This window comes from Bubalus kerabau, chromosome 18 (genome assembly GCF_029407905.1).
Source record: "Bubalus kerabau isolate K-KA32 ecotype Philippines breed swamp buffalo chromosome 18, PCC_UOA_SB_1v2, whole genome shotgun sequence".
Classification (NCBI taxonomy): Eukaryota; Metazoa; Chordata; class Mammalia; order Artiodactyla; family Bovidae; genus Bubalus; species Bubalus kerabau.
This window is the reverse complement of record NC_073641.1, coordinates 15,307,675-15,334,216: the sequence shown is the minus strand read 5'-3', so window position 1 is coordinate 15,334,216 and position 26,542 is coordinate 15,307,675. Positions and strand designations below refer to the sequence as shown.

Genomic DNA, 26,542 nt, shown 5'->3' with positions numbered 1-26,542 from the left:
ATGTGTTGAGTAGGGGGAGGTTGAAAAGGACTGGCTTGAAGCTTGAATAGGATGGCTTTAGGCAGGAAAGATGGAGAAGGCAATGGCACCCCACTTCAGTGCTCTTGCCTGGCAAATGCCATGGACGGAGGAGCCTGGTAGGCTGCAGTCCATGGGGTCGCGAAGAGTCAGACACGACTGAGCGACTTCACTTTCACTTTTCATTTTCATGCATTGGAGAAGGAAATGGCAACCCACTCCAGTGTTCTTGCCTGGTGAATCCCAGGGACGGGGGAGCCTGGTAGGCTGCAGTCCATGGGGTCGCACAGAGTCGGACATGACTGAGCGACTTCACTTGCACGCATTGGAGAAGGAAATGGCAACTCACTCCAGTGTTCTTGCCTGGAGAATCCCAGGGACAGGGGAGTCTGGTGGGCTGCTGTCTCTGGGGTCGCACAGAGTTGGACACGACTGAAGCGACTTAAGCATTAGCAGCAGCAGCAGGCAGGAAAGAATTTAATTCAGTTGGGTGAAAAAGAGGTAGAGTTTTATTTTTATTGTAGCTGCTTTAATTAGCCTGATTAAGTTATGTTAATAATAATATATCAACATATAGTTTCAAGTTCTAAATGCAGATATATTTTATCTTAGTGTTTGGTTAATATTATAACTACATTTAGCCATTATCAAAGTGGATTTTTTGCTATGTTTAAGTTTTTAATTTTAAGAAGCAATGGATATTTATGAAATTACAAATAGTACATTAAAGTGGCTTTAAAATTCTTGAGTAACTGGGTGATTAAGGTTACATGAGATTTGGAATTAGATAATTAGACTTTAAATCTCATCTTTGCCTTTTACTAGGTCTAGATTGTGGTCAACTTCCTTGACCTGTTTTGTCAACTGAAGTAAATTACTATTATTGTCCAAGTCATATTTGGTATTTTTCAAATGATCTTACTTTTTTAGTGTGACAGATTGAATGTTTTCAAGGATTGTATATTTATGTTAAACATTAGCTGTATATCTAGGCTGTGCCTTTTTTCACTTGCTAAAGACAATTACAGATTTTAATTGAACACAGTTATGGGTAGGTTGAGAAAATGATTCTTTATGAGGATATAGTGTATTTTGAACTCTAACATGATGGATTCATATTATGGAAAAATTGCTTTCATCTGTGCTGTGTCTGGCTTCTTTTTAATGTGGTCTTGCCTAGATTAAATCTAGTAGGACTTGTAAGAATCTATTCTCTTTTGCCTATAAAATATATAAATTTTGTTTGTAAAACTGTTTGGGAAACCACAGACTAGCTGCCTAGTCTGAAGTAGTCTGGTATATGCAAAATAACTTAATTTTAATTCCAGGTTTTCTGATTGTTTTTAGATGTTTGTGAAGTTTTTAATGATTTTAAATGTCAGGAATCATGTTAGGGAGGATTGGAAGTAGTTACAAAATTTGAAGTCTTGAGAGTTGGGGCTTTTTTTATGAAAGAGATTTTGCTGATTGATGTGGATGCACCAGTTAAACATCCTTGGGTTAAGTCAGCTATTTTCACATTTCACTGAAGTTAAGAATGTGTTAAGTTTCAGATTTTTAACAAACAGGGCTATAGGCCTGTCTAGATTTCTCTTTAGTCTTTGCAGCAAATCACCATCAAAAGACTTAAGTTCTGGTATTTCATGTCTTAGCAACAAAAATTCCTGTGTTGATTATGTAAAGATCTAAAAGACTGCGTTCTGGTATTTCATGCCTTAGCAGCAGAAATTCCTGTTTTGATTGTGTAAGATTATGTAAAGATCTAAAAAAGAAATGGTAAATGAAAATGAAAAAACCAGCCTAATGTTTATTAGTCCAATTGTTTTTCTTTTTATCTTGCAGCAACGCACCTCTTGCTTTTTCTTCCAAAGTATGTTATGTTAAGTTTCGTGATCCATCAAGTGTTGGTGTGGCCCAGCATCTAACTAACACGGTTTTTATTGACAGAGCTCTGATAGTTGTTCCTTGTGCAGAAGGTTGGTATCTCATATGATTTTTTAAGTTATTTTAATCTCTGTCCTGTCCATTACTACCACTGGCTTTCCTAGAAATTGGCAAGTAGATATGGTATGTGTGTGTAAGAATGAAATTTGGAGATGGAAAGGATTTTACCTAATAATAAAATATATTAAAATGGTTACTTTATTATGTATATTTGAGATATTATAGCTAGACATTAAAATTTTTTTAAATTGCTTGCCTTCTTTGGTTTACTTTGCTTTGTTGTATTTAATTTGCAAGTTTAAAGCAAGCTTTCTGAAATTAAATTGGTAGAGGAAATTATTTAAAATGTGTAAATAAGTGATCCTTTGCCCTTGTGTATACAATATTAATGAAATTTCATAAATAAAAACAGTGTACACATTTTGCTAAGTGGGGGTTAGGTGGTAATTATGTTAAAGAAAAATATTCATATTTTAAGGTTTACAGTATCTTCTTAAGGTAACTTACCTTTTTAATGAAACCATTATTTCTTATTCACTGTAATTGTTTGCTGTGCAACTGAAATTTATTTTACTGACCTCTTTTGCTGGTGGGTTGGGGGGGTGGAGGTAGGGTTGGGGGTGGTGATGGCAATTAAAGAAAAACAATGGAAAACAATTTTCCAAAGCATCCATCAAGGAAATAGTTGTTTGAAGGGGTAACAAGGCCAAAGGCCTTATAGTAATTCATTAATTTATGACAACCTGCTTTAAGAGCTAATTATTATTAATGCTTATTTTTTTTAGTAACTTACGTTTACAGAGCCACTAACATATAATAGGCTGTGCTGAATTTGAAAGTTCTGGTGTGTAATTAACTTTTATTCAGAGCACTGATTGTAGCATATGTACATGGATTTTATAATTGGTTATTATAATTTAAATGTCTTTAAAATATATTTTCACTGGTGGCTTGTGGTAACTGTTTTACAACATAAAATTTTTACCTGAAACAGTCTAATGAGTTTTCATATGTAATGTTTTAAAGCCCTTTTTAGAAACCAGGCTAACATTAAAGTAGTGCATAGGAAACAGTTTGCTGCACTTTCAGGGTTTTTTGCATATTTCAGAATGCCTGTTCTGGGATGTCAGAAACATTACAGTCAGATACAGTGATGTTCTTTTTGAAGTCCCAGAACAGGACCTTCTGGAGTTTTTCAGATAAATTTCAAAGTGTTTTTCCCATGCCTGGGTATTAGAGTGGGGTAGGGAGAATAAAAATGAACTGAAGTTAATTATTTGCTTAAATCTATTCTTATCTACTAATCTGTAAGCGTACAACGACCCTACAATTGGAGAACAAGGTGAGAAAAGAGCTGGTAATGGTTTAGTTTGCATACCAAGTTCATACCAATTTCATACCAAGTAAACTGCATGGGAAAAAAATAAGTAGAAGGTTTATTAATGGGAATATTAATTGTATCAAAAAATTATGCCACCGGCAGCACAGATCTTGTGTGATTTTTAGCTTATTATTGAACTGGAAGGAAGAATTTTGTTGGTGTGGCTCTGCTGGAACCTTGCTGTATTCCCATAGGATTTTTCAAATATTTGAAAAGTGACCATTGTTTGTTATAAATCTTCAAGATTATGGGCATATAGAGGTTCCTTTTTTTTATCTGTTTTACTTGATAGAATTAACTGCATATTTATTGTAATGACTTGAATATTTTTAGTATTAACATTTTGAGACAAAATTTCGCTATTTTTGAACATGAAAATTCATATTTTTATTCCAGTTTAGTTCTATTTTAGAACACGAACCTATAAAATAATTGATACTGGAAAAACATTCAGATACACATTTTTCATTGAACTAGTACAACAGAGATGAATTCATAGAACCTGAAGAGTGTCACAGTGAGCTACCGAAAGATCTGATCATGCACTGCAAGCAGAGTGATAATGTATTGTATTAAAGATAGGGAAGTAAATTTGAAGTAAATCAAAGGAAAGAGTTCCAGTGGAGTAAGTTCTGTAAGAGCTGTACTGCTGTTCTGTAAGCAGTCTTCGATTTACTTCACTGATTGTATTCTTTCCTTGATGTTATAGAAACAGCATTATGAAAGAAGTGAAAGAACCATAGCAAAAAGTTGTAAGACTTTTTTTTCAGTTTCTTTCAATTTGCTGTTTTTTTTGTTTGTTTTTCATTTAGACGGTAGTATTGTGAGAAGATCCTAAGCTGTTTAAGTAAGGTTGGATGTGTACTAGTTTCACACATATTAAGCATTAGCTATTGTTAATAAAACATGCCACTTCAAAATAAAATGTTTTACTTTCATTATACTCGTCCAGGTATGACCTCTTTTTGTTGTTGCGTGCATCTCAGATTTCTTTTTATAAATGTTAACACTTAGAAAAAGATAAGGTCAAAGATAGGGTGTCAGCCTAATCATCAGTCATAAGTTTATGTCCACATTTTCTGGTAGATGGATTTTGACTATTAATTTGGTTTTGTATGTTTTCTCTATGTGATATTTGTGCATTATTAGATGACTAGACTGGCCAAGGCAGACCTGTTACACTTGCCTGAGTTAGGCATTGTTTGCCATGCCACTAAACCTGCCGTCAAGTGAAACCTTCATTGGGGAAATGAGATCGGAGTCTGAACCGCAGAAGATGGACGCCCTGTCTCTGTTTTTTATTGTTTTACTTTAATTTCATTTCTTTTTCTTTATTTTGTCCCTTTTTTTTTGTTTTGTTTTGTTTTGTTTTGTTAAATCTCTTTCACTTTAACTTGTGAGCTGGTTTTCCAGTTCTTTGTAAATGGTATTCCATTAAGAGTTCATAACATTGCATTGCAAATTATATTGGGAGATGATTAGTAGAACTCATCCTCAACATAAAATAAGTTTTCACAGTAAATTAGCATACAGTTTCATGAAGCTCAGTGCTAGTTTCAATTGGTGTTTATAAACTGATCGGGTACATTTTGTTCCCGAAACACTAAAACAGTGGTGAGATTCTTATTTAGGAGCACATTTTTGATCTCAGTGTAACATTTTTTGCAGTTTTCTGACAAGTCTGCAACTCATAAAGACCAACTAATAACTTTGAATTTTCATCCTTCTCCCTTAGAATTTTAGGCATACACAATCATCAAGGAAAATAAGTAAATTTCTTATAACATTCTGAGGGTAGAGAACAAGAAGAGACTTTTCACTTTTATGATAGTTATTTATTGTAGAAAATAGCATTGATTTAAAAACAAAACACTTTTAGTTGTCTATGTGGGGAATGAATACTTGAGAAACTGTTGAATATTTACTTGCGTGTGTATTTCTTTGCTTGAATTTTTGGTTGAAAAATGTTCAGAGATTACTTGTTTCTAAATAGATTCTGAGATTAGGATGCATGAGAGACACTCACTGTTTTCCTCTCAGTTGTCTTTGATGAGTACAGTTTGGGAAAAATGCTAAGTACTTAATTTGCTTTATGCTTTTATACATTCTGATAATATTTGGAGGATAAATTTGGTAGAATTTTATCTTGGAAATTAAGCAATGGGACTTTTAGATTATCTTTAATGGTAATAAGAATAATAAATATTGTGCTTTTAGTTAGACTTAATACTTATAATAGTTCATTATGTTGTGAGAGGCAGTGAGAGTCAGATATCCTACTGACAACTATTTTTAAGCCAAAAGCAAATGACTTTAAATAATCAACTTTTGGCCTAGGTTAAATACCCTTTTTGTTGGTATAGTCTTCCTGCACTGTTTTGTTTGTATAGTTTTGCTTATTTAATCAACAGGTAATCTTAAATTGAGACATTACTAAATTGGAATTTTTTTAGGTGCATGAATTAGGGTAGTAGAGCATAGGATTTGTACCTTAGGACCTCAGTTGATTTATCAAGATGTGTTCAGGTTTTACAAATATTTAAAAAAGAAAGAATACTTATTTTCACAAGATACAACAGGTTGGATACCAATGTAAATAGTATAGTATATATATGAATATACAGATACATGTCTTAATGCTAGTAACTAATAAATACAAAATAAATTATTATTTGATGTCTTCAAGTAAGATCCTCCCACCTTTTAATCTTTATGCATGTTAAAATCTGTGCTTATGCAGAATTTACTGAAATAATAAAATGACTTTGTTTTTGAAATTAGTAAATTAAGGTTATATAGACTTAGAATACATAGACATTTGCTAAAGCTAAGAAAGTGTAATTTTTCTATTCCTGTGAATAAGGTATAACCACTATTTAAAGCAAATTTTAAAATTCACCTTGAATTCCATCCACATTTAGAAGTGCATTCAATAAGTTTTTTTTAGAGATTTATCCCTGCACATCTGGTTGTATTAAGTAGAATTTTACCACTGAAACCCAGCATTGTGCTTTCTTGAAAATTTACTCCATATGCTAGTTGCAATTTGATGTGACTTTGTACAGTGTTTTAAATTACTTTGAAGAATTCATAATAGAAATATTTGGTCAAATAACACATAATTATATATGAGTAGTTCTTCTGAAATTGCTATGTAGAGTCAATTTTTCTTAGAAATTTTCTTTTTCAAAGAGTTAAGAAAAAGCGGAAAAAAATGTGTGAAAGTCATAGTCTTTATCAAAACTGATTGATTAGAATTCAGTAATTAAATGTGGCAAATTGATGGACTTAATTCAGAGTAAATTTTCATTTTTTTACTTGTAGGGATTTCTTCTTAGTGTCTAGGATTATTTTAATGTTACTGTTATTATTATTAGGCACTTAAGCTGCTTATTATAAGGAAGGCATTTAGACATTAACCACCCCTCTTCAGATAAGTATACATAAATTGGTTGTAAAAGTCAGTAATTTAAGAAGTTTCCTGAGACTCAGGAAAGTTTTTTTAGTTATTTTCAAAAATGATAGTTTCCCAAGACAAATATATTCTTTGGAACTGGATTCTTTTGGTCATCTCTGACATTGTTGGTGAGATGCCTTGTTAACTGAATGGGTGTAGGCTTCCTTTTCAATTGAAGCTGGTTACGTGCAGTAGCTTTTGTTCTTTTCTGTCTACTTGAAATTAAATGGAATCTATTGGAAGATTATCAAAATTGTTTGCATCACAAGTAGGTAGTTTAAATTAACAGGATAGGGACACTCGGGAATAAATTTCAATTCGCACATATTTGTTTTTTTCTTTTTCTTTTTTTTGACTAATTTGGTTATTTGCCATTTCTGGGGATTAAACTTTAAAAAATGTTCTTCTTTTCTGTATCTGATGTTCTGTGTGCTATTAGTGATGCAGCCAACACGAACGGTTGTCATGTGTAACACAACTTTCGATCACCGCGAAAACACCGTCCTGGAAAAGCGTCCATGCTTGATATCGTTTGGTTCATGAACATTAAGTTTCCAGTACAGGTGACCCATAGCTCAAAGTGTTAAATAATTGTCTACATTATTCAATTTTTAAAATAATATTCCATTAATGAGATTGTTAGTCTTTGAAATTTTGCTCACTTTTATTTTTCCTAGTAGAGCAGGGTAAAAGGAAAGACTTAAGTTCTTATTTATTTCTTTATATGGATCTGATAGATTCATTTATTATTATTATTTTTTAAGTGCAAGGGTAATTGTAAAATCATAGTGTAAAGTTGTGTGGTGTTTCTGCTTTCTGTAATGTTTGGAACTTGCCTCTGCAGGTAAAATCCCAGAGGAAGCCAAAGCCCTCTCTTTATTGGCTCCTGCTCCAACCATGACAAGTCTGATGCCCGGTGCAGGCTTGCTTCCCATACCGACTCCAAATCCCTTAACTACAGTAAGTATGAGATGAGACACCCTCTTCTAAAAGGAGTAAACATTTAACTGTGTAATCGGCTAAATAAAGAGCTTAGAAAATTCTTTTTTTTTTTTTGTAAAGAGCTTAGAAAACTATTTCTATTTTATTTTTATTAATTTATTTTTTGGTTGCGTCACCCAGCATGTGGCGTCTTAGTTCCCCAACCAGGGGCTGAACCTGCACTCCCTGCATTGGGAGCGCAGAGTCTTAACCACTGGACCGCCAGGCAAGTCACTATTTCTTTTTTATTTCTTTTTAATTTTTTTTAAATTTCTTTTTTAAATACAGTTTTTTTAATGGAGAGGATTTGATTGAAATGTCTGCCTAATTTTTTCCTCGTCACTGACCTGAAATGCCTTTTGGAATTGCTTATGAAGTAATTGGGGATTCATTTAAATTTGAGAACTGAAGTTTATTATTCATTAGTAAATCAGTTACTGAAACCCAGCATTGTAGATAGCATGAGGAATTGGAGAGTCTAGGTACCTGTATTTCCCAGTTCAGGAGGACTAAATTCATTTGAAAAATATGAAATAATTTACTACCTTGGTAATGGGGAAAAAACATCTCAGAGAAGCTTTTGTCTGATACTGAGAAAATGTAACATGGTAAAAATAGTTTCTCGTTAACTAAGTGTAATTTAATGCCTCCTCTGTGATTTCCAAGCGGTGTTAAAAAAAAGACGTGCTGTTACTGAGTTCTTGGTATATATAAAAGATTCTGGCCATTTTAAAAGAGTCATTTTTCTGCAAAAATAAACCCAAGAGAAAATGCAAAACTCACTTTAATTGAAAGTTGTATTTAGCTTTGTGGTACTGGGTTATTAAGGAGTGAATCAGTAAACTTTATGATTATAGTTACTTAATTTATGCAAGTTTTAGAAGTGATTTTTGAAACTGAAGTGCAAGATTTTAGGATTTTTACATGCCATTGTTCTACTGGAGACCTGTGTTATGGTCCATGGGGGGAAAGTGTCTTTTACTTTAACATCTGATCATTTGAATTGGACTTTTTAGAAATTTGAGTTTGGGTATGTTTTGGCATTTTTAAGATTAATTTCTGAATCACTGTCTTTTTTTCCCCCCTCCTCAGAAAATACTCTTGCTATTTTGAATATTTTTAGGTTTATTTATCAACAGTATAATGTCTTTATTATTTAATTTGTTGCTTTGACAAGAAATGATTCCTTTTAATTTAGCTGTAGATATCTATTATTATATAACTTACTTCATGAAGTTATAAAACATGGGAAAGGTGGCCCATTGTGATTTGGCTCCTGGCTACTTCTCTGACCTTTTTTCCCTACTTGTTTCCCCTCTACTTCAGTCATATTGACCTTGTTTTTTGGATATACCAAATATATTTCTGCCTTGGAATATTTATTTATTCTCTGCCTAGAACATTTCTTTTCTAGACATTAAAAAGATTCACTCTTTGATAAGAGTGAATGAAACCTTTCATAAGGTTTCTACTTAATAGGGAGATTAAGTTTATGTATTCTTCAGGGAGGTTGAGGTTTTGTATTGGGTTTTATATTCAGAAGGCAAAAGTTTTATATTGGGAGTCCAGATCATCTTTATCCTCTCAAAGACTGAAAGGGCACTCTTAAGTATTGGGTTGACCAAATAGTTTGTGTGGGTTTTTTATAACATCTTATGGAAAAACCTGAACAAACTTTTTGGCTAACCCAATATTTAGGTTGTTTGGACCAGGGCCAGAATAGAGACAGAGCAGCCATATCCAGTAGATCTTTCTGCTGTGATGGAAATGTCTGAATCTCTACTATGTAGTATAGAAACCATTAGCAGCGTGTGGCTATTGAGCACTTGAAATTTGGTGTGACTGAGGCACTGAATTTTAATTAAAATTCAGATAGCTCTATGTAATTGATGGTTACCATGTCAAATGGCACAAGTGTTGAAGAATGGTATAGTGCAAAGAAGACAGAGACAAAAAAGTTTTCTGAAGAAAAAAAGACTGAATGGTCTTTACATTTGAGAAACAAAGGGCTTGAGTTAGATGATTTGGAAAATCCCATTCCAGATCTATAATTATACGTCCCAGTGGAGAAATTTCTAAGTCAAAGGATGGACTGCTAGGAATACCTGGAAAAGTCTGTTTTAAATCCATGCAGAACTAACAAGACTCATACTTGTGATTTAGCTTAGTTTATATAATAATTCTTTTGCACAGTAGGAAAAAATTGAAGGTGTGACCCTCAATCATCTGAATGTTAGACTATCAGAGATGAGATAGGAGAAAAAGGAGTGTCATTAGAGGCAACATGTGGAGAGAGGCTAGATCATTCATGCGTTTTGAACTAAAGATGTTTTCTACAATGTTATGATAACCTGAAATGATGATAGCAACAAATCTAAGGTCTGTTAGCAGCAAGATACCACAGATTACGTTAATAAAAACTATGAAGGAAAAAACAGTGATGCAGTAGAGAGAGGAAATGTGGCTCTCCATAAGGTCAGGGAAAACTTGGAGAGGATGACTGACCTGATGGTTGAAGAGTTCAGCCAGCAGAAGCTCGGGGAAGAGCTTTTTAGGGTAGATGGAATGCCAGGTAAAAAGCCCTAAGTGAGAAAACTTGTGTGTTCAAGGTACAGAATGGTTTGGTGGCAGGGTAGGAGTTTAAGGAGGTAGGGTAGTAGTTGTTTTGAGATTAGAGGGGCAGGTAAGGGCACTGCTTATGTAAGGCTCTTTAGGCCGCAGAAAGAAGTTTGAATTTTATTCTAAAGGGTTTTAAGCAGAGATAAAACTTGATTTGATGTTTTGAAAAGATCACACATGAGTTGCTACGACAAGCATAAGTGATACTGATTTCATAAACTAGTAGTTTTGCCTTTAGAAAGCATTGTTAAAATTTTAGTAGTTTTGCAACAGTATAACAATATATAGTTGGTTAACTTAATTGACTTAAATTGCACAGGTGAAAATGAAAGTAGCGTGTTTTTGTTTCTTAAAAAGTCTTCTCATGATTCTGTAGAATGTTTCATTTTCAGATTCTTAGATCTATCTTTTTAAGTTTAAATTCACACTAAAGCATGTTTCTTAATGTTTAAACTAAAAACTACTGCAAATAGGTAAGAATTGACAGGGTTTCCAGTTCAAGATGGCAGAGTAAAAGAACATGCACTCATCTGCAAAAGCACCAAAATCGCAACTAGCTATTGGACAACCATCCACTGGAGGACGCTGGAACCCACCAAAAAAAGATACTCCACGTCCAAAGACAGGAAGCCACAATGAGATGGTAGGAGGGGCACAATGACGATAAATCCCATACCCACCAGGTGGGCAGCCCACAAACTGGAGAATAGTAATAGCAAAGAAGTTCTCCCACTGTTGTGAAGGTTCTGAGTCCCACATCAGGCTTCCCAGCTAGGGGATCCAACAGAGGGACTAGGATTCCCCAGGGAATCTGACTTTGAAGGCCAGTGGGATTTGATTATGGGACTTCACAGGACTGGGGGAAACAGAGACTCCACTCTTAGCAGAAACAAAATCTTGTGTATGCCAAGACCCAGTGGGACGGAGCAGTGACCCCACAGGAGACTAACCAGATCTACCTGCTAGTGTTGGAGGGTCTGCTGTGGTGGTGTGGATTGGCAGTGGCTTGCTGTGGAGATGGGGACACAGGCAGCAGCAGTCCTGGAAAGGGCCCTTTGGTGTAAGTCCTCTTGGGCGTCATGATTAACCCAACCATAGAGCCCATGTTTGGCTGGGTCATCTCAGGCCAAACAACAAACAGAGAAGGAGCGCAAACACCCCCATTGGCAGGTAATTGGATTAAAATTGTACTGAGCATGACCCTGCCCACCAGAGCAAGTCCCTGTTTTTCCTGCCACCAGTCCTTCCCATCAGGAAGCTTATACAAGCCTCTTAGTCTCATCTACCAGAGGGCAGACAGAAGAAGCAAGAACACAATACCTCAGTGGCTAGAACCAAAACCACACCATAGAAAGTTAACCAGGATGAAAAAGCAGAGGGTTTTGTCTCACATGAATGGACAGTGTAAAACTCCAGAAAAACAAGCAAATGAAGTGGAGATAGGCAGCCTTCCAGAAAAAGAATTCAGAATAATGATAGTGAAGATGATCCAGGATCTTGGATAAAGAATGGAAGAAAAGATTGAGAAGATGCAAGAAATGTTTCCCAAGAAACTAGAAGAACTAAAGTACACACTGAGAGGAACAATACACTAGAGGGAATTAATAGGATAGCTGATGCAGAAGAATGGATAAGTGACCTGAAAGACAGAATAGTGGAAATCACTGCCACAGAACAGAATATAGAAAAACAAATGAAAATAAATGGAGACAACCTAGGAGACCTCTGGGACAACATTAAATGCACCAACATTCTCATTATAGGGGTCCCAGAAGAAGAAAGATAGAAAGGACCTGAGAAAATATTTGAAGAAATAATAGCTGAAAAGTTCCCTAAGATGGGAAAAGTTCCCAAGTCCAGGAAGCAGAAAGAGTCTCAGGCAGGATAAACCCAAGGAGGAACACACTGAAACACATAGTAATCGAAATGATGAAAATTAAAAACAAAGATAAAATAGTAAAAGAAAGGAAAAGTGACAAATAAGATAAAATGGAACTCCCATAAGTTATCAGCTAATTTCTCAATAGAAACCTCTACAAGCCAGAAGGGAATGGTGTGATACATTTAAAGTGATGAAAGGGAAGAACCTATAACCAAGAATAGTTTACTTAGCAAGACTCTTGTTCAGATTTGATGGAGAAATGAAAAGCTTTCCAGACAAGCAGAAGTTAAGAGAATTCAGCACCACCAAACCAGCTTTACAACAAATACTAAAGGAAATTCTCTAGGCAGGAAACACAAGAGAAAGAAAAGACCTACTAGAATAAACTCAAAACAGCTAAGAAAATGCTAAAAAAAAAAATGGTAATAGGATCACTGTTGTTCACTCGCCCAGTCCTGTCCGACTCTTTGTGACCCTGTGGACTTCAGCACGCCTGGCCTCCCTGTCCCTCACCATCTCCCAGAGTTTGCCCGAGTTCATGTTCGTTGCATCGGTGATGCCATCCTGCCATCTCATCCTCAGACACCCTCTTCTTCCGCCCTTGATCTTTCCCAGCATCAGGGACTTTTCCAGTGAGTCGTCTGTGTCAGATGACCAAAATACTGTAGCTTCAGCTTCAGCATGGAGGAGGGAATGACAAGCCACCCAGTATACTTGCCATGAGAACGTCATGAACTGTGTAAAAGGCCAAATAGGATCATACATAGTGATAATTACTTTACATGTAAATGGATTAAATGCACCAACCGAAAGACAGACTGGCTGGACAGATGAGAACATGTGCACGTACACACTTCCACTTAGCACATCACTCTACTTAATCCCCCAAGTTGTATGTAATTATTTTATATTGTTAGGTTAATCGTGCTTCCCTTATGGCTTGCAGTTGTAATTATCTTTTACTTTTTGTCTGGCTATTGATTGTGAAAACTGATCTTTGACTATTGTGACTATGTAACTATTATTCAGTTAATACCATTGTATCATGATTGGTCAACAGAAAAGAATAGAATTCTCAATTACTAAAACTACCATTTAATAGAAAAAAAAATAGTAAGAATTCACTGTTTGTTTTTAATGTTAAATTTAGAATTAAAATACCCAGATAGTTAAGAAATACATTGTACTTCTTGTTAAATTGAAAACCACTGTGACCTTACTCTGATTAATTCAGATGTATACCTGGCTTAAGTTAGGAGTCCCTAGTCTCTTCCCAGTCTTACTGAATTGATCAGTATTCTTCAAGATGAGAGGCTGGTAATGTTTCTTTGTTTGCTTGTTTTGTTTTTTAAATTAACTTTTATTGGAGTGTTGTTTCTTTATAATGTGTTTCTACTGAACAGTAAAATGAACCAGCTATATGTATACATTATCCCCTCTTTGGATTTCTTGATAATGGTAATTTTTGACACTAACAGAAAATACCTGCTATGTTTATTTTTTATAGCTGGGCGTTTCCCTTAGCAGTTTGGGAGCTATACCAGCAGCAGCCCTAGACCCCAACATTGCAACCCTTGGAGAGATACCACAGCCACCACTGATGGGGAATGTGGATCCTTCTAAAATTGATGAAATTAGGAGAACAGTCTATGTTGGCAATTTGAATTCCCAGGTAACTAATAGAAGAAGAAATCGAGTGTTGGGACCTTTTATCTTTTTCCCTTTCTTAAAAATCGTATCAGTTGGTAAAGTAATATTTACCAGATTTTTTTTTTTTTTAAGAAGAATATACTTTATTAAAACTGTTACTTTGTTTCTTCAGACAACCACAGCTGATCAGCTACTTGAATTTTTTAAACAAGTTGGAGAAGTGAAGTTTGTTCGGATGGCAGGTGATGAGACTCAGCCAACTCGGTTTGCTTTTGTGGAATTTGCAGACCAAAATTCTGTACCAAGGGCCCTTGCTTTTAATGGAGTTATGTTTGGAGACAGGCCACTGAAGTAAGAAACACTAAACAAAGAAATTTTAATGATTTTGAAAAATTTTTAAGTGTTTTTTATGTAATTAAGTTTTTTTTTTTCTTTTTAATAGTAATTGGCAATTTGTGGAAAGGAAGACTGTGTTAAGTATAAATGAAACACATGAGATATTTACCATTTTAGCTTTTAAAGTCACATTTGAAGACATGTTACTTTCTAGTTTATAAGATCTAGTTTAATACTAGCATATTTATACCATACATATTGATTGTAGCTCTTTTTCCATAGGCTTTAACAAGTCAGGTTAGTTTTGCCTTATTATGATAGACTAATGGGCAGTCTAACATATGCATTGAATTTACAGTAATATAGAAATAGAATTTTGATAAATCCAGAATCTCAGAAATGTTTAAAAATTAAACATTTTAAGGCTTGCTTGCATTCTTATTTGCAAAGTGAAAAATTGATAGAGCCTTTTAGATACTCAAGACCAGAAATTCTATTTCATGTAGATTATTGAGGTGACAGTTTTATTTGAATTCTGTAGATAATGATCTAAACTATGCAGTTTGGTCAGGAGTCTGCTATTAGAGGATAAGAAATGATGTTCTTAGTGAATGCTTGTTTTTTCACCATGCTAAAGTGAGACATACCAAATTCATTGATGTGCCTCAGAGAAACCACTCTTAGCCATGAAGGGAGAGTTTTTTATAATCTAAGAATAGAAATGACTCATTTTAATACTGGTGTTACCATTTTAATTTATTTTAATTCTAAGCTGCGTGGTAAAGCTGTTGTCATGGTCTGTTCAGGTTGTGAAATAAGTTAGCTAGGGTTCAGTTTTTCTTCTTATTTTTCCCCTTGCTTTTGCCTTTGTTAGCAAGAGATGATGGCAAATGGAAATGAGATGAATCATGGTTTTGAGGTTGGTTTTGGTTATTCTATATTTAGCTGTATTATTCTTCATGTGCTTTTGAGATGTCCTCAGATTTGTAAATATGTGTATCTTATAAGCAGTTAATTGTTTCAGGTTTTGTAAAATATGGTGTGTATTTGTGATATGCTAATATTTTTAATTTAGAATAAATCACTCCAACAATGCAATAGTAAAACCCCCTGAGATGACACCTCAGGCTGCAGCTAAGGAGTTAGAAGAAGTAATGAAGCGAGTACGAGAGGCTCAGTCCTTTATCTCAGCAGCTATCGAACCAGGTAAGGCCACAGCGTTGTTACATAGGTCATAGTTGATGATCATAGACTCTTAGAACTGAAAGGAATTTTAGAAATTATCTGTTCAGTCCCTTCATTTTACAATAAGAAGACTGAAACTCAAGAAAGTGTAAGTGACTTAACTAGCACCAAAGGTTGAAGAACTATTTAGCACAAATGTCTTTTTCCATGATACTGAATTGAGGTACATTAGCTTGAGTTAAATCAGTTCTTTATATTTTAATAGCAAAATCAGTGTACAGAACTGATTTGCTTAAAGCAAAGTAAAAATATTATTTGTGAGACTGAAGACAAGAATAAATATATTTTAAATGTTATGATAAAGCAGATTTCATTTTTCCTTCAAAGTTTTAATTTTAAAAGTAGACAACAGAGACCACAATTTAGGAAAAATAGAGACTATTTTAGCAAGGTAAAGGAACATCTCTTCAATCTTTTGTGTTGCTAACTATAAAAATCCAACCTAAAAATGTCTAGATGGTTTACATTTGAGCAAATTTTCAAATTAGCACTCAGAACTTAAACTTCAATTCTAGGAAAATAAATGGAAAAAGGATTTAAAATCACTGTCATAGGAATTACAGACATGTTATAATCGTACATTATGGCAGCAACAAAATACTACGAACAGCTGTTTATAATCATCTGGTTTATATGTACTGCTGCAGGGTGGCTGCACTCAACGAGTTTATGCAATGACTTTCTTGGATGTTTCTGAAGGATAATTGCACAGGAGGAGGATGTACAGAGAGTAGGCCCCTTGCACTATATGTGGTACATTCCACTTGTGCCTGATTATTAACTGGGATCTTTAATTGTTCTGAGCTTACACTGCAAAGTGGTTTTTTCCTCCCAGAGTCTGGAAAGAGCAATGAAAGAAAAGGCGGTCGATCTCGTTCCCACACTCGTTCAAAATCCAGGTCTAGCTCAAAATCCCGTTCTCGAAGGAAAAGGTCACAGTCAAAACACAGGTGAGAATTTCTGCTGTCATATTTTTAATGTTTTTTTGTTTTTATATTTACCATGGTTAAGATTTTCTTGAGTTTTTGTCCAAGTTTCAGAGTTTAGAAATTTCACTGGTATTCACCAGAAAGTATGGTTACTATTAGATGTTGCTTTAATTATAGCAGTATACTTAGGAATGAAGTTTTATCTAGTAAATACATACTTTCAACTAATTTTTAGTTTTAGAAGTTGGTTTTTTATCTTAAGGTGTTCTGTTCTTGACTTTTCTAAGAATTAATTAGTGTAAAGAATTGGCAGAAATTTTTCTTTCTTCACGTTGGGAAAAGGGAACATATGGTGCTGCAAGTGCTGGTAAAGTTGCATTTTTGTTTTGTTCCCCTCAAGGTCTGGGAAGTACTACCCCAGATCTAGATTTCAAGTAGTCGCCTTTCTCTAGTACTCTGCATCAAATGAAGTACTTTAAGTCTTTATGCTCTTGGTGATAAGAGCTGCCTCCACCCACTTTGGGACCTGAAACATAGGAGTAACTTGCAGTTCTAATGGCATCTATTGTATTGTGCTTAAGTTTTGTTTCTATTCTGTTTATCTTATTTTTGAGCATGGCTCTGTCATTTTAATGTTCATTTAAAAATATGTTGTGTGTGGTGCAAAGGGGATCTCAAAATATAAACTTGATTGAGAATAACCTAAGAATCAGGTCGAACATGGTAAGTTTTATTGTCTTCTTTAAGATGAGGAGGGAGCTGTTACTGAAATGTGAAAATGGATACAGTGGATCCTAATTGTATGTTACATGTACATACATATTCATACTCTCTGAAGAGAAGACATAGAAAAAAGTGTGTGTGCATGTTTGTTGGGAGTATTAGAGAAGGAGGATTTCAGGGGAGGGCAAAAAGGACCAGTATGTTCTTTGTTGAACTTCATCAGCAAGCTCAGTTTAGTCTTAATTTCCTGTGCTAATCAAGGAGATTGAGGCAATGAGATAGGAAAATATGATATTCTTTTTTAAAATTTATTTCTTATTGAAGTGTAGTTGAATTACAGTGTTGATTACTTCTGTACAGCTGAAGTGACTCAGTTATACATATATGTACATTCTTTTTCATGTGGTTTGTCACAGGATGTTGAATATAGTTACCTGTGCTCTACAGTAGGACCTTGTTTACCCATTCTAGACATACCAGTTTGCATCTGCTAATCCCAAACTACCACTCCTGCCCTCTCCCACCCCCTTCCCCTTGGCAACCACCATACTGTTCTCTGTGTCCCTGATTTTATTTCTGTTTTTCATAGATAGGTTCGTTTTTATCATATTTTAGATTCCATGTGTAAGTGTTATTGTATGGTATTTGTTTTTCTCTTTCTGACTTACCTCACACAGTATGGTGATCTCTAATTGCAGATATTCTTAATTAGACTAGTAAACTATACTTTTAGCTGTACTGGTGTATACTTCCCTATTATTGTTAGATTGCAAAACTCCTTTTGGAGTATGGTTTTACTCTCCATCCAAGGCTGTACAGTAAGGCAAATTCATGTCTAAGAGAAGGAAATTGTTTCATGTATGAGGAAGAAGGCAGTGTAGCAGAAACTCAGTGGTACTAGGTTATGGATATTTCTATAGGTCAACAGAGTGGTAAAAGTAAAGGAGATCAAGAAAGTATAGGAGTGAGTGAAAGAGTAATAACTTTCTGAGGAAGAAAAAGACCAGTGACTTGACTCTTAAATTGTGTTAATAGAGCCATACTCCAAATCTGTTAATGGTATTCTGTAGCTGGAAAAAAGCAGAACTTAATGATTAATATCATTATTTTCTTGATAATTTCTGTGAAGTTTTCTCTGTTGGGACATATAATTTATCTATTTTAAGGTTTTTACTCTTATCATTTTAAGTGTATTTGGATATTTTCCCCTTCCAAGGGTTAGTGGAGGGTTAGAAATTTGTTAATTATTTTTATTCATGGGAATTTCATGGAGGTCTGTCTAATGATATAGAGTGAGAAATTAATTCTTCTTGGCTGGCTCACATGCAGGCATACCTCATTTTGTTATACTCAGCTTTATTATGCTTTCACAGATATTGTTGTTTTTAACAAATTGAAAGTTTGTGGCAGTCCTGCATTGTCAGATGATGATCAGCAGTTTTTAGCAATTAAATGTTGTTGGCCAAAAAGTTCATTCAGGTTTTCTGTAAGATGTTAGGGAAGGACCTGAATGAACTTTCTGGCCAACCCATTTTAAATTAAGGTATGTACTTTTTTTTGGTAACACAGTGCTGCTGCACACTTAATACACTACACTGTAGAGTAAATATAACTTGTATATGCACTGGAAAGCCAAAAAGTTCCCTGGACTTGCTTTGTTGTGATGTTCCTTTTGTTACTGTGGTCTGGAATCTGACCCACAATATTTCTTGATGTATGCCTGTATGTCTTTTTTATCAGCATATACTGTTCTTATACAAGAAGCCTTTACTAAAATCTTAAAGAAATGCAAAAGAGGATGAATTTTGTTGAAAAAAAGGTTCCTCAACCAAAAACATTGAACTTAAGGAACTCCCTCCCCCTCTGCACTGTAGGAAATGCCAGACATTTCGTGGTTCCTCTCCCCTTCTAGTGGGATTGGGCACCTTCAGCTCTTTCTCTGGCCCACTAGACCTAGCCAAGAGTGGAGGTTGCAGGATCCCCTTTCTCAAAGGCCCATCTTTTTCTACCTTGGAGAAGGCAATGGCACCCCACTCCAGTACTCTTGCCTGGAAAATCCCATGGATGGAGGAGCCTGGTAGGCTGCAGTCCATGGGGTCACTAGGAGTCGGACACGACTGAGCGACTTCATGTTCACTTTTCACTTTCATGCATTGGAGAAGGAAATGGCAACCCACTCCAGTGTTCTTGCCTGGAGAATCCCAGGGACAGGGGAGCCTGGTGGGCTGCCGTCTATGGGGTCGCACAGAGTCGGACATGACTGAAGCGACTTAGCAGCAGCAGCAGCGTTCTGATACTTCTAGGACCTTCCCCTGATCTTTTCCCTATTCCCTCCCTTCTCTCTGTAGGAGGGAGTAAGGAGTTATTTATTATTATCTTGGCTAGAACTGGGAAGATGTGTTTCCACTCTGTCCAAATTTTTATTGTTTTTTTTTTCATAGGGTCAGGGTTAGAAAAGGTGGGTAGTACTCTATTGTAAAGTTAAGTAACTTTTACAGACCAGCATAGGAACTGTAAGACATTTTATAACATTTTAATGGGATGCAACTGACTTACAAATGAACTTTGATGCAACATAATGGTAAGTTGCCCTTTATTTACAATTTAACCTGTAAGTGCAATTTTGTACATTTATGCTAAAATGAGAACTGCTAATGATGGCTCACGTCTTTATCTTTGATTGGAGTAGTCTTGCTCTTGACTTGCAGCTTTTAGCTTTCCTAATCAGAATACTGAAAGGCAACTAGTGGGTGACATAGACATGAAATCTTTATTGTCAAAATTAAAATACAGTAATTACTCTTGAGCAGTGAGTTTCAAACTCTGAGTACCCACAGTGTAAAGTGGGAAGCCAAGCGGTCATTGCTTTTTTGTGTTTTGCTTTGTTTTTGTTTCTTTTTTTGTTTGTTTTTTTTTTGTGAGTGCTTTTTTATTATTAACTTTTATTTGTTAGGGCTATGGTTAATTTTTATTAAAAGAGTTTCTTAATTAAGACTGGAAAGCGCTATTTGAGGAAAACAAAATTATTATTATTTTTTTTTTAGCAAAGTTAACAGGACTATTAAGTACATAGAGGCAAAGGCCCTCTAAAACATTACCCTTATGTGGATGTCTGTAAATGGACTTAAAAATGTTGTAAGTTTGGCAGTTTTTCCCTAGTAGCTACTACTTGACCCTAGTGTCTCATAGGTTATTAGGGATAAAGATTTCAACAAACTAATAATTATTTTCTTAGATTAAAATGCGGTATGAAGATAAATGAGATGGTTAGATAGGATCACTGGCTCAACTGATATGAATTTGAGCAAACTTCAGGAGATAGTGGAGGACAGGGAAGCCTGGCGTGCTTTCCTGTGTCACGAGGAGTCGGACACAACTTAGGGACCGAATAGCGTAAAGATAGAAGTTTAATTTTTAAAGCCATGTAATAGATGAATGATCTAGTTGAAAATTAACTGTTGGAAAACAAATTTTAACTAACTGAAAAATGTGTTTTATGAACAAGATTTTATTTTTAATTGAGGATTGTTTGTAGATTTTTTTGGTTACATAGCATTCTACAAGCATTTAACTATATGTATTTCTTCTATAAACTTGTTTTAACTTAATCATGAAAATATTACTATCAAGATGAGTTTTAATTATGTAAGGCATCCTTATAAAAGTTCGTTTTACCTTCTTGGAATAATTTTTCATTAATGTTAATTGTTAATGATGATGATGTAGATATTGAGAGTAGGAGTTTTAACCATTTATTCTGCACCAGGAACTGTTAGTTTTCCATACATCATCTGTTTTAATCATCGTGACAGTCATAAGAGGTGTAGGTATGATTTTTACTCTAGTTTTTAGATGAAGAAACTCAGGCTTAGAGAGGTTAAGTGATTAACCAGAGTTCTCTCAGCTGTTGTGTGGCAGAACTGAGTGTCAGAGCCAGATTGTCTGTCTCCAAAGCCAGTGAGTCTCATCACTTGTATGCATTCAGTTTTGTCATATTTTAATGAATAGTTCCTAGGATACCTCAGTATGAAAAATGTCACTTATATATGCTATTTAGTTGGGAGAAGAGCCTAGAGAATTTTAGAATTGGAAGAACAGTTATTTTTCCTCCAAGAAGTCTAGTAATAATGGTTTCTTTTAATACTTCTGTATATGTAATTATAAAATCAGGGCCTTTGCAAATTGAGTATTTGATTATATTTAGCGTTCACTCATGAGTAAGGTGTTTGCTTTCCTGTCACACTAGCACCGTCATTAGTACTGTGCTTTCTTACACATTCTTCTTAATATGTGTTATGACAAACAACACACGGCTGTTTATAGAAACCATTGAACCATATAACCACCACTCCCTGTCAAGATAAGGTATAACCACAAGCAGTCATATTACATGCAAGTCAAGAGTTAAAGACAATTTATGATATGAAAATATGGACCAAGAGAAATCGTCTGTACTAATTGAAGCATATAATACTTAGCAAAGGAAAGTCACACCTGAAACCATCAGCTTGTCTGACGTAGGAAATAGCTTAACTTCTTTCTCTATTTCTGTCTTTGTATTCTGGGCAATAAACTGGTAAAGTTTCCAATAAATTATGTCAGATAAGTTATCTGAAGTGTTATGTAGAGAGAGTTTAAAAATACTGTCAAGTTTGGTTTTAAAATTCTCCCATTTGAAATTTAAATTCTGAGACTAAGTTTTGATACTCTAACAATTTGTCTTTCTTTAGGAGTAGATCCCACAATAGATCACGTTCAAGACAAAAAGATAGACGTAGATCTAAGAGTCCTCATAAAAAACGCTCTAAATCAAGGGAGAGGCGAAAGTCAAGGAGTCGCTCACGTTCACGGTGAGTTTTTTGAATTTAAGGGTAGTTTTCTCATGACCTCATTTGTTAAAAATCTGTTGTAGTTTAAAATTTGAATGAAAGAAATTGAACTTTTTTTTGATCGTTTAAGTAATAATTTAATGTCGATTGTCATTGATTTGAATCTGATAGTTAGTATGACTTATGAGATTTCCAGACTACTTAATTCAGCCTGGTAATTGTTTCATTTAGCTTCATGTACATAGAAAGTATGTAGACATTTGTATGTAATGTCTTTTAGCTGTTATCAGTTGTTTTGATAATTGTTGAGGAAACAATGAGGTCCTTTTTGGGGAGTAGAATTGTTTTAGTTGTGAATTTATTTATTTATTTTTATTTTTAAAGGGACAAAAGAAAAGATACCCGAGAAAAAATCAAGGAAAAGGAAAGAGTGAAAGAAAAAGACAGAGAAAAGGAAAGGGAAAAAGAAAGAGACAGGGAAAAGGAACGTGAAAAAGAAAAGGAACGGGGTAAAAACAAAGATAAAGACCGAGATAAAGAACGGGAAAAGGACCGAGATAAAGACAAGGACAAAGAGAGAGAGCGGGACAAAGACCATGAAAAGGAACGAGACAAAGAAAAGGAGAAGGAACAAGACAAAGAAAAGGAACGAGAAAAGGACAGATCCAAAGAGATAGATGAGAAAAGAAAGAAGGATAAAAAGTCCAGAACACCACCCAGAAGTTACAATGCATCAAGAAGATCTCGTAGTTCCAGCAGGTTTGATAATGCTTCACCTTTCTACCAAGAGGCTCATTGATGACAGTTTTAAGTGAGAGGGAAAATATTGTTATACATGGAATCAGTAAAATAATGGTAGAACATTTCTCTAGCAGAGGGATTGCTACAGTATTGAATCAGTGAGGAGGAAGAGAGAATACTGGGCACAGTTGTTGGAAAAGCTAGCTGTCCTTTGTCATCCACTGCTGTAACTGGCGGTGGTGCCAGTGACTGCTGTTGCTGGTGCTTATGCTTTCTTGGAGGGTGGGATGGCAGGGGCAAGCTTTTTATTCCTGACTTGGTCTTATGTAGAAAAGTTGACTGCTTATTAGGCTTGTATATTTCTTTGGAATGAGTAGTAAATTTAATATGTAAAATTATTTTTAAGGTTGCAGTATTAGTCCTTTTTGTCATCTAAGTTCATTTTTACTGCTGTGTTTTGTTGAATGTGTGATGTTTAAGTTTTGGTTTTCATTTCTTTGTTAAGGATTTGCTTTTTTCTTAGAACTCTTTATTAATAGGTGCATTGCCATCAGGGCTTCCCAGGTGGCACTGATGGTAAAGAACCCACCTGCCAATGCAGACGACATATGAGACACGGGTTTGATCCCTGGGTTGGGGACATCCCTTGGAGGAGAGCATGGCAGCCTACTCCAGTATGCTTGCTTGGATATCCCATGGACAGAGGAGCTTGGCGGGCTACAGTCCAGAGGGTTGCAAAGAGTCAGATGTGACTGAAGCAAACACACATACACACACACACACACAGTCCAGAGGGTTGCAAAGAGTCAGATGTGACTGTAGCAGACACACACACACACACAGTCCAGAGGGTTGCAAAGAGTCAGATGTGACTGTAGCAGACACATGCGCACGCGCGCGCACGCACATTGCCACCAGGTGGCAGCAGGTTGCCATAGTAACAGCAGCAAACAAGGCCCTTCCTTAATTCAGGATTATCTCAACCTGTATCCATTGCTTCAGATGATATTGTGACTATAAACAAATGGAAGTTCCTAAGTTGTGTTAAAAACTGTATCTTAAAAATACTTAAAAACATATTTTAGTAAATTTTAAAGATATTTTTGAAAGGTTTTTCATAGAGAATAATTTGAGACTGGCATGTGCATTTCCTAATGTTTTTGCTTTCTGTTTTAATAGCTTATTCTTAATGCTAGTCTTTGGTTACTTAATTGAAGATAATTTCTAGCATTTATTGAGTGCTTTACCATATGCCAGATTTTGTGTTTCAGCGGAGTTTTTCATGACTAATCTTATTTAGTCCTCACAGTAAGCCTGTGAGAAGACTGTTATCATGGTTTTAAAACATGAAGAAGCTGAAGCTCAGGAAATTTTCCATCTGCTCTGCACTTTAGTTAGAAGTGTAGTAGTACAGTAGCTCTTTGTCTTTTTTACTGATTGTTTAAATGAAGACTCTCACTAGTACTTGGTACTGGCTTTTTAAAAAATGCCTCAGAAGTATAAAGTTGAAAGCAGCAGTATATGTTAAAATGGAACTTCCAATCAGTAGATCTCTGCTGTATGTCAGCACATTGAAACAACCTGAATAATTGCCCTCATTTGCTGTGGGCATCGGTTAAGCCTTGCGGTGTCTTTACTGCAGTTGTTTTATTGGTTGTGTTTCACACATTCCTTGATGTTTATGTTTAGACAGTGCCTTTCACAACACCAAGTAGTGTCCTGATTCCTTTCAACTTCGTTTGAATTTACTTTTTCTGATGACTTCAAAATGTTTAATTTTTTCATGGACTATTTTAAGTTGCTTGATATTTAAGAAAGTGTAGATAGTCATATTCAGTCCTTGGATAACCTCTGGGGCCTGGAGAATAAATGCTGACTGATGCTGGTGCAGTCTTTTGAAATGATTCATGCTTTCAGAAGAGCTTAGTGAAGAGTTAAAATTTCTTTTAGCATTGTGCTCTGATTTGTTTAGTGAATAGGAAACCTGTTAACTGCTCAGAAAAATAGTCTACTTGGTGTTTTTATTTCCAACATTGTCTTCTGAGCTATATTTTTTAAAGAAAAAATTTTGATATTTAAGAACTTTTAATGCTTGAAATTACAGTCAGTAAGGATGAGACCAACAAAGGGAAAGAGAAAAAATTTATTGAGCACCTACTGTGCACCACACATTAGACTTGGTACGTTACAGATGTTATCCTAATCCTCATAACAGCACAGTGAGACCAGAGTTGTTATTTATCCATTTATCCGTTGGAAAAACTAAGACTCAGATTAATTACTATGACCCCAGTCGTGCAGCTGGTTAAGTGTGAAACTAAAATTTAAACGTCAGCCTATTTAACTCCAATTCTGCATACTAGTGCTGATAGCTTCCTTCTCAACTAACTGATTATTCTGGATTGCTGTGTCTCAAGCCTGGCTCTCATTACCACTAACTGGCAGTTACTAGATGTCCACCCACACACAGTGTTCCTGAAATACAAGTAAAGAGTTACACTGATGAAGAGGGAGCCATTTTGTATAAAATGGGATACACTGGCATTCTTGCTGCTGCTGCGTCGCTTCAGTCGTGTCCGACTCTGTGCGACCCCATAGACGGCAGCCAACCCAGCATCCCATCCCTGGGATTCTCCAGGCAAGAACACTGGAGTGGGTTGCCGTTTCCTTCTCCAGTGCATGAAAGTGAAAAGTGAACGTGAAGTCGCTCAGTCATGTCCGACTCTTGGCGACCCCATGGACTGCAGCCCACCAGGCTCCTCTGTCCATGGAAGTTTCCAGGCAAAAGTACTGGAGTGGGGTGCCATTGCCTTACGCGATGAAAAAAGTTACTTCTGGTGTGTGAGGTGGGGGGAGGGGTGCTGCTACAGAATGGTATTGATTGCATGGAATGATGTCATCCAATTTCCACAGTAGGAAGTATAATTTTGAGGTGACTTGGAGATAAAATTAGGTAATGGAGGCGAGAACCTTAGGTAGAGCAGAAATTGATTTGTGTTCTCAAAGTTCTTGAACTCTTTCAGTCTTCACATCTACCGTGTATACCACATATAAGCATTGTCTAGTTTTTTATTTTATAGATGAAAAAAGTACACAAAATATTTCATTAGCCTAGAATCAATTTACTGACATATAAGGGAACTTGAAGTCGAGAGGATTTGGTTGTTTCAGTTCTGTGGCCACTTACTATCAAAGCTTCTTGTGAGATAAATCATTGGCTGCATTAGTCATTTAAGAAATAAATCCTCATACCTCATCACCTGAATAGACATCTTGCAGTTCATTGTTTCTAAGTTGGCCACTCTTACAAATGGCGTAATTTGTTAGATAGCAGCACTGACTCCGTGGACGAGAATTTGAGCAAACTCCAGGAGATCCTGAAGGACAGGGAAGTCTGGAAGCACTGGAAGACTGCTACAGTCCGTGGGGTTGCAAAGTGGTAGACATGACTTAGTGACTGAACACACACACAAAATCATTATTAAAAGTATGTGTCATTCAGTAAGGAATATGTTAAGCAAAATAGTTTTTAATAAAAAAGTTTTTAATAATCTTGTTAATCTATTTAATAATTATTTTTTACTTCATCATATTTAAACCCCAGTTTTTAAGTAATTTCCTTATATCTGAGTAACTTGTGTGCTTAATTTTAAATGACTAGAACAACAATAATGAAGTGATAGGTAGTTGAGGGGGTAAAAGCAGTTTATCTGTGAAGTGAACTAATGTAAATACTCCTTAAAGAGGCATTCTGCATACTCGGGTTTAGAAAGTCTGTATGTTGCAAGCCTGTTTATCTTTCACTTC

The 26,542-nt window shown here is 35.5% G+C and overlaps 1 protein-coding gene across 3 annotated transcripts in view; it reads left to right on the top strand.

The window, feature by feature from the left end:
• Window positions 1-26,542, top strand: part of SREK1 (splicing regulatory glutamic acid and lysine rich protein 1) — a 44,932-nt gene that overhangs the window by 8,960 nt on the left and 9,430 nt on the right. For 2 of the 3 annotated variants that reach the window (XM_055555185.1, XM_055555184.1), the window contains exons 2-9: window positions 1,861-1,994; window positions 7,645-7,760; window positions 13,790-13,954; window positions 14,105-14,283; window positions 15,344-15,474; window positions 16,349-16,463; window positions 21,896-22,015; window positions 22,379-22,753. In XM_055555185.1, the coding sequence (XP_055411160.1) occupies window positions 1,861-1,994; window positions 7,645-7,760; window positions 13,790-13,954; window positions 14,105-14,283; window positions 15,344-15,474; window positions 16,349-16,463; window positions 21,896-22,015; window positions 22,379-22,753 (1,335 nt within the window). Of the gene's footprint in view, window positions 1-1,860; window positions 1,995-6,835; window positions 7,364-7,644; window positions 7,761-13,789; window positions 13,955-14,104; window positions 14,284-15,343; window positions 15,475-16,348; window positions 16,464-21,895; window positions 22,016-22,378; window positions 22,754-26,542 lie in introns of those variants that run through there. The other variant, XM_055555186.1, reaches the window with a different exon arrangement.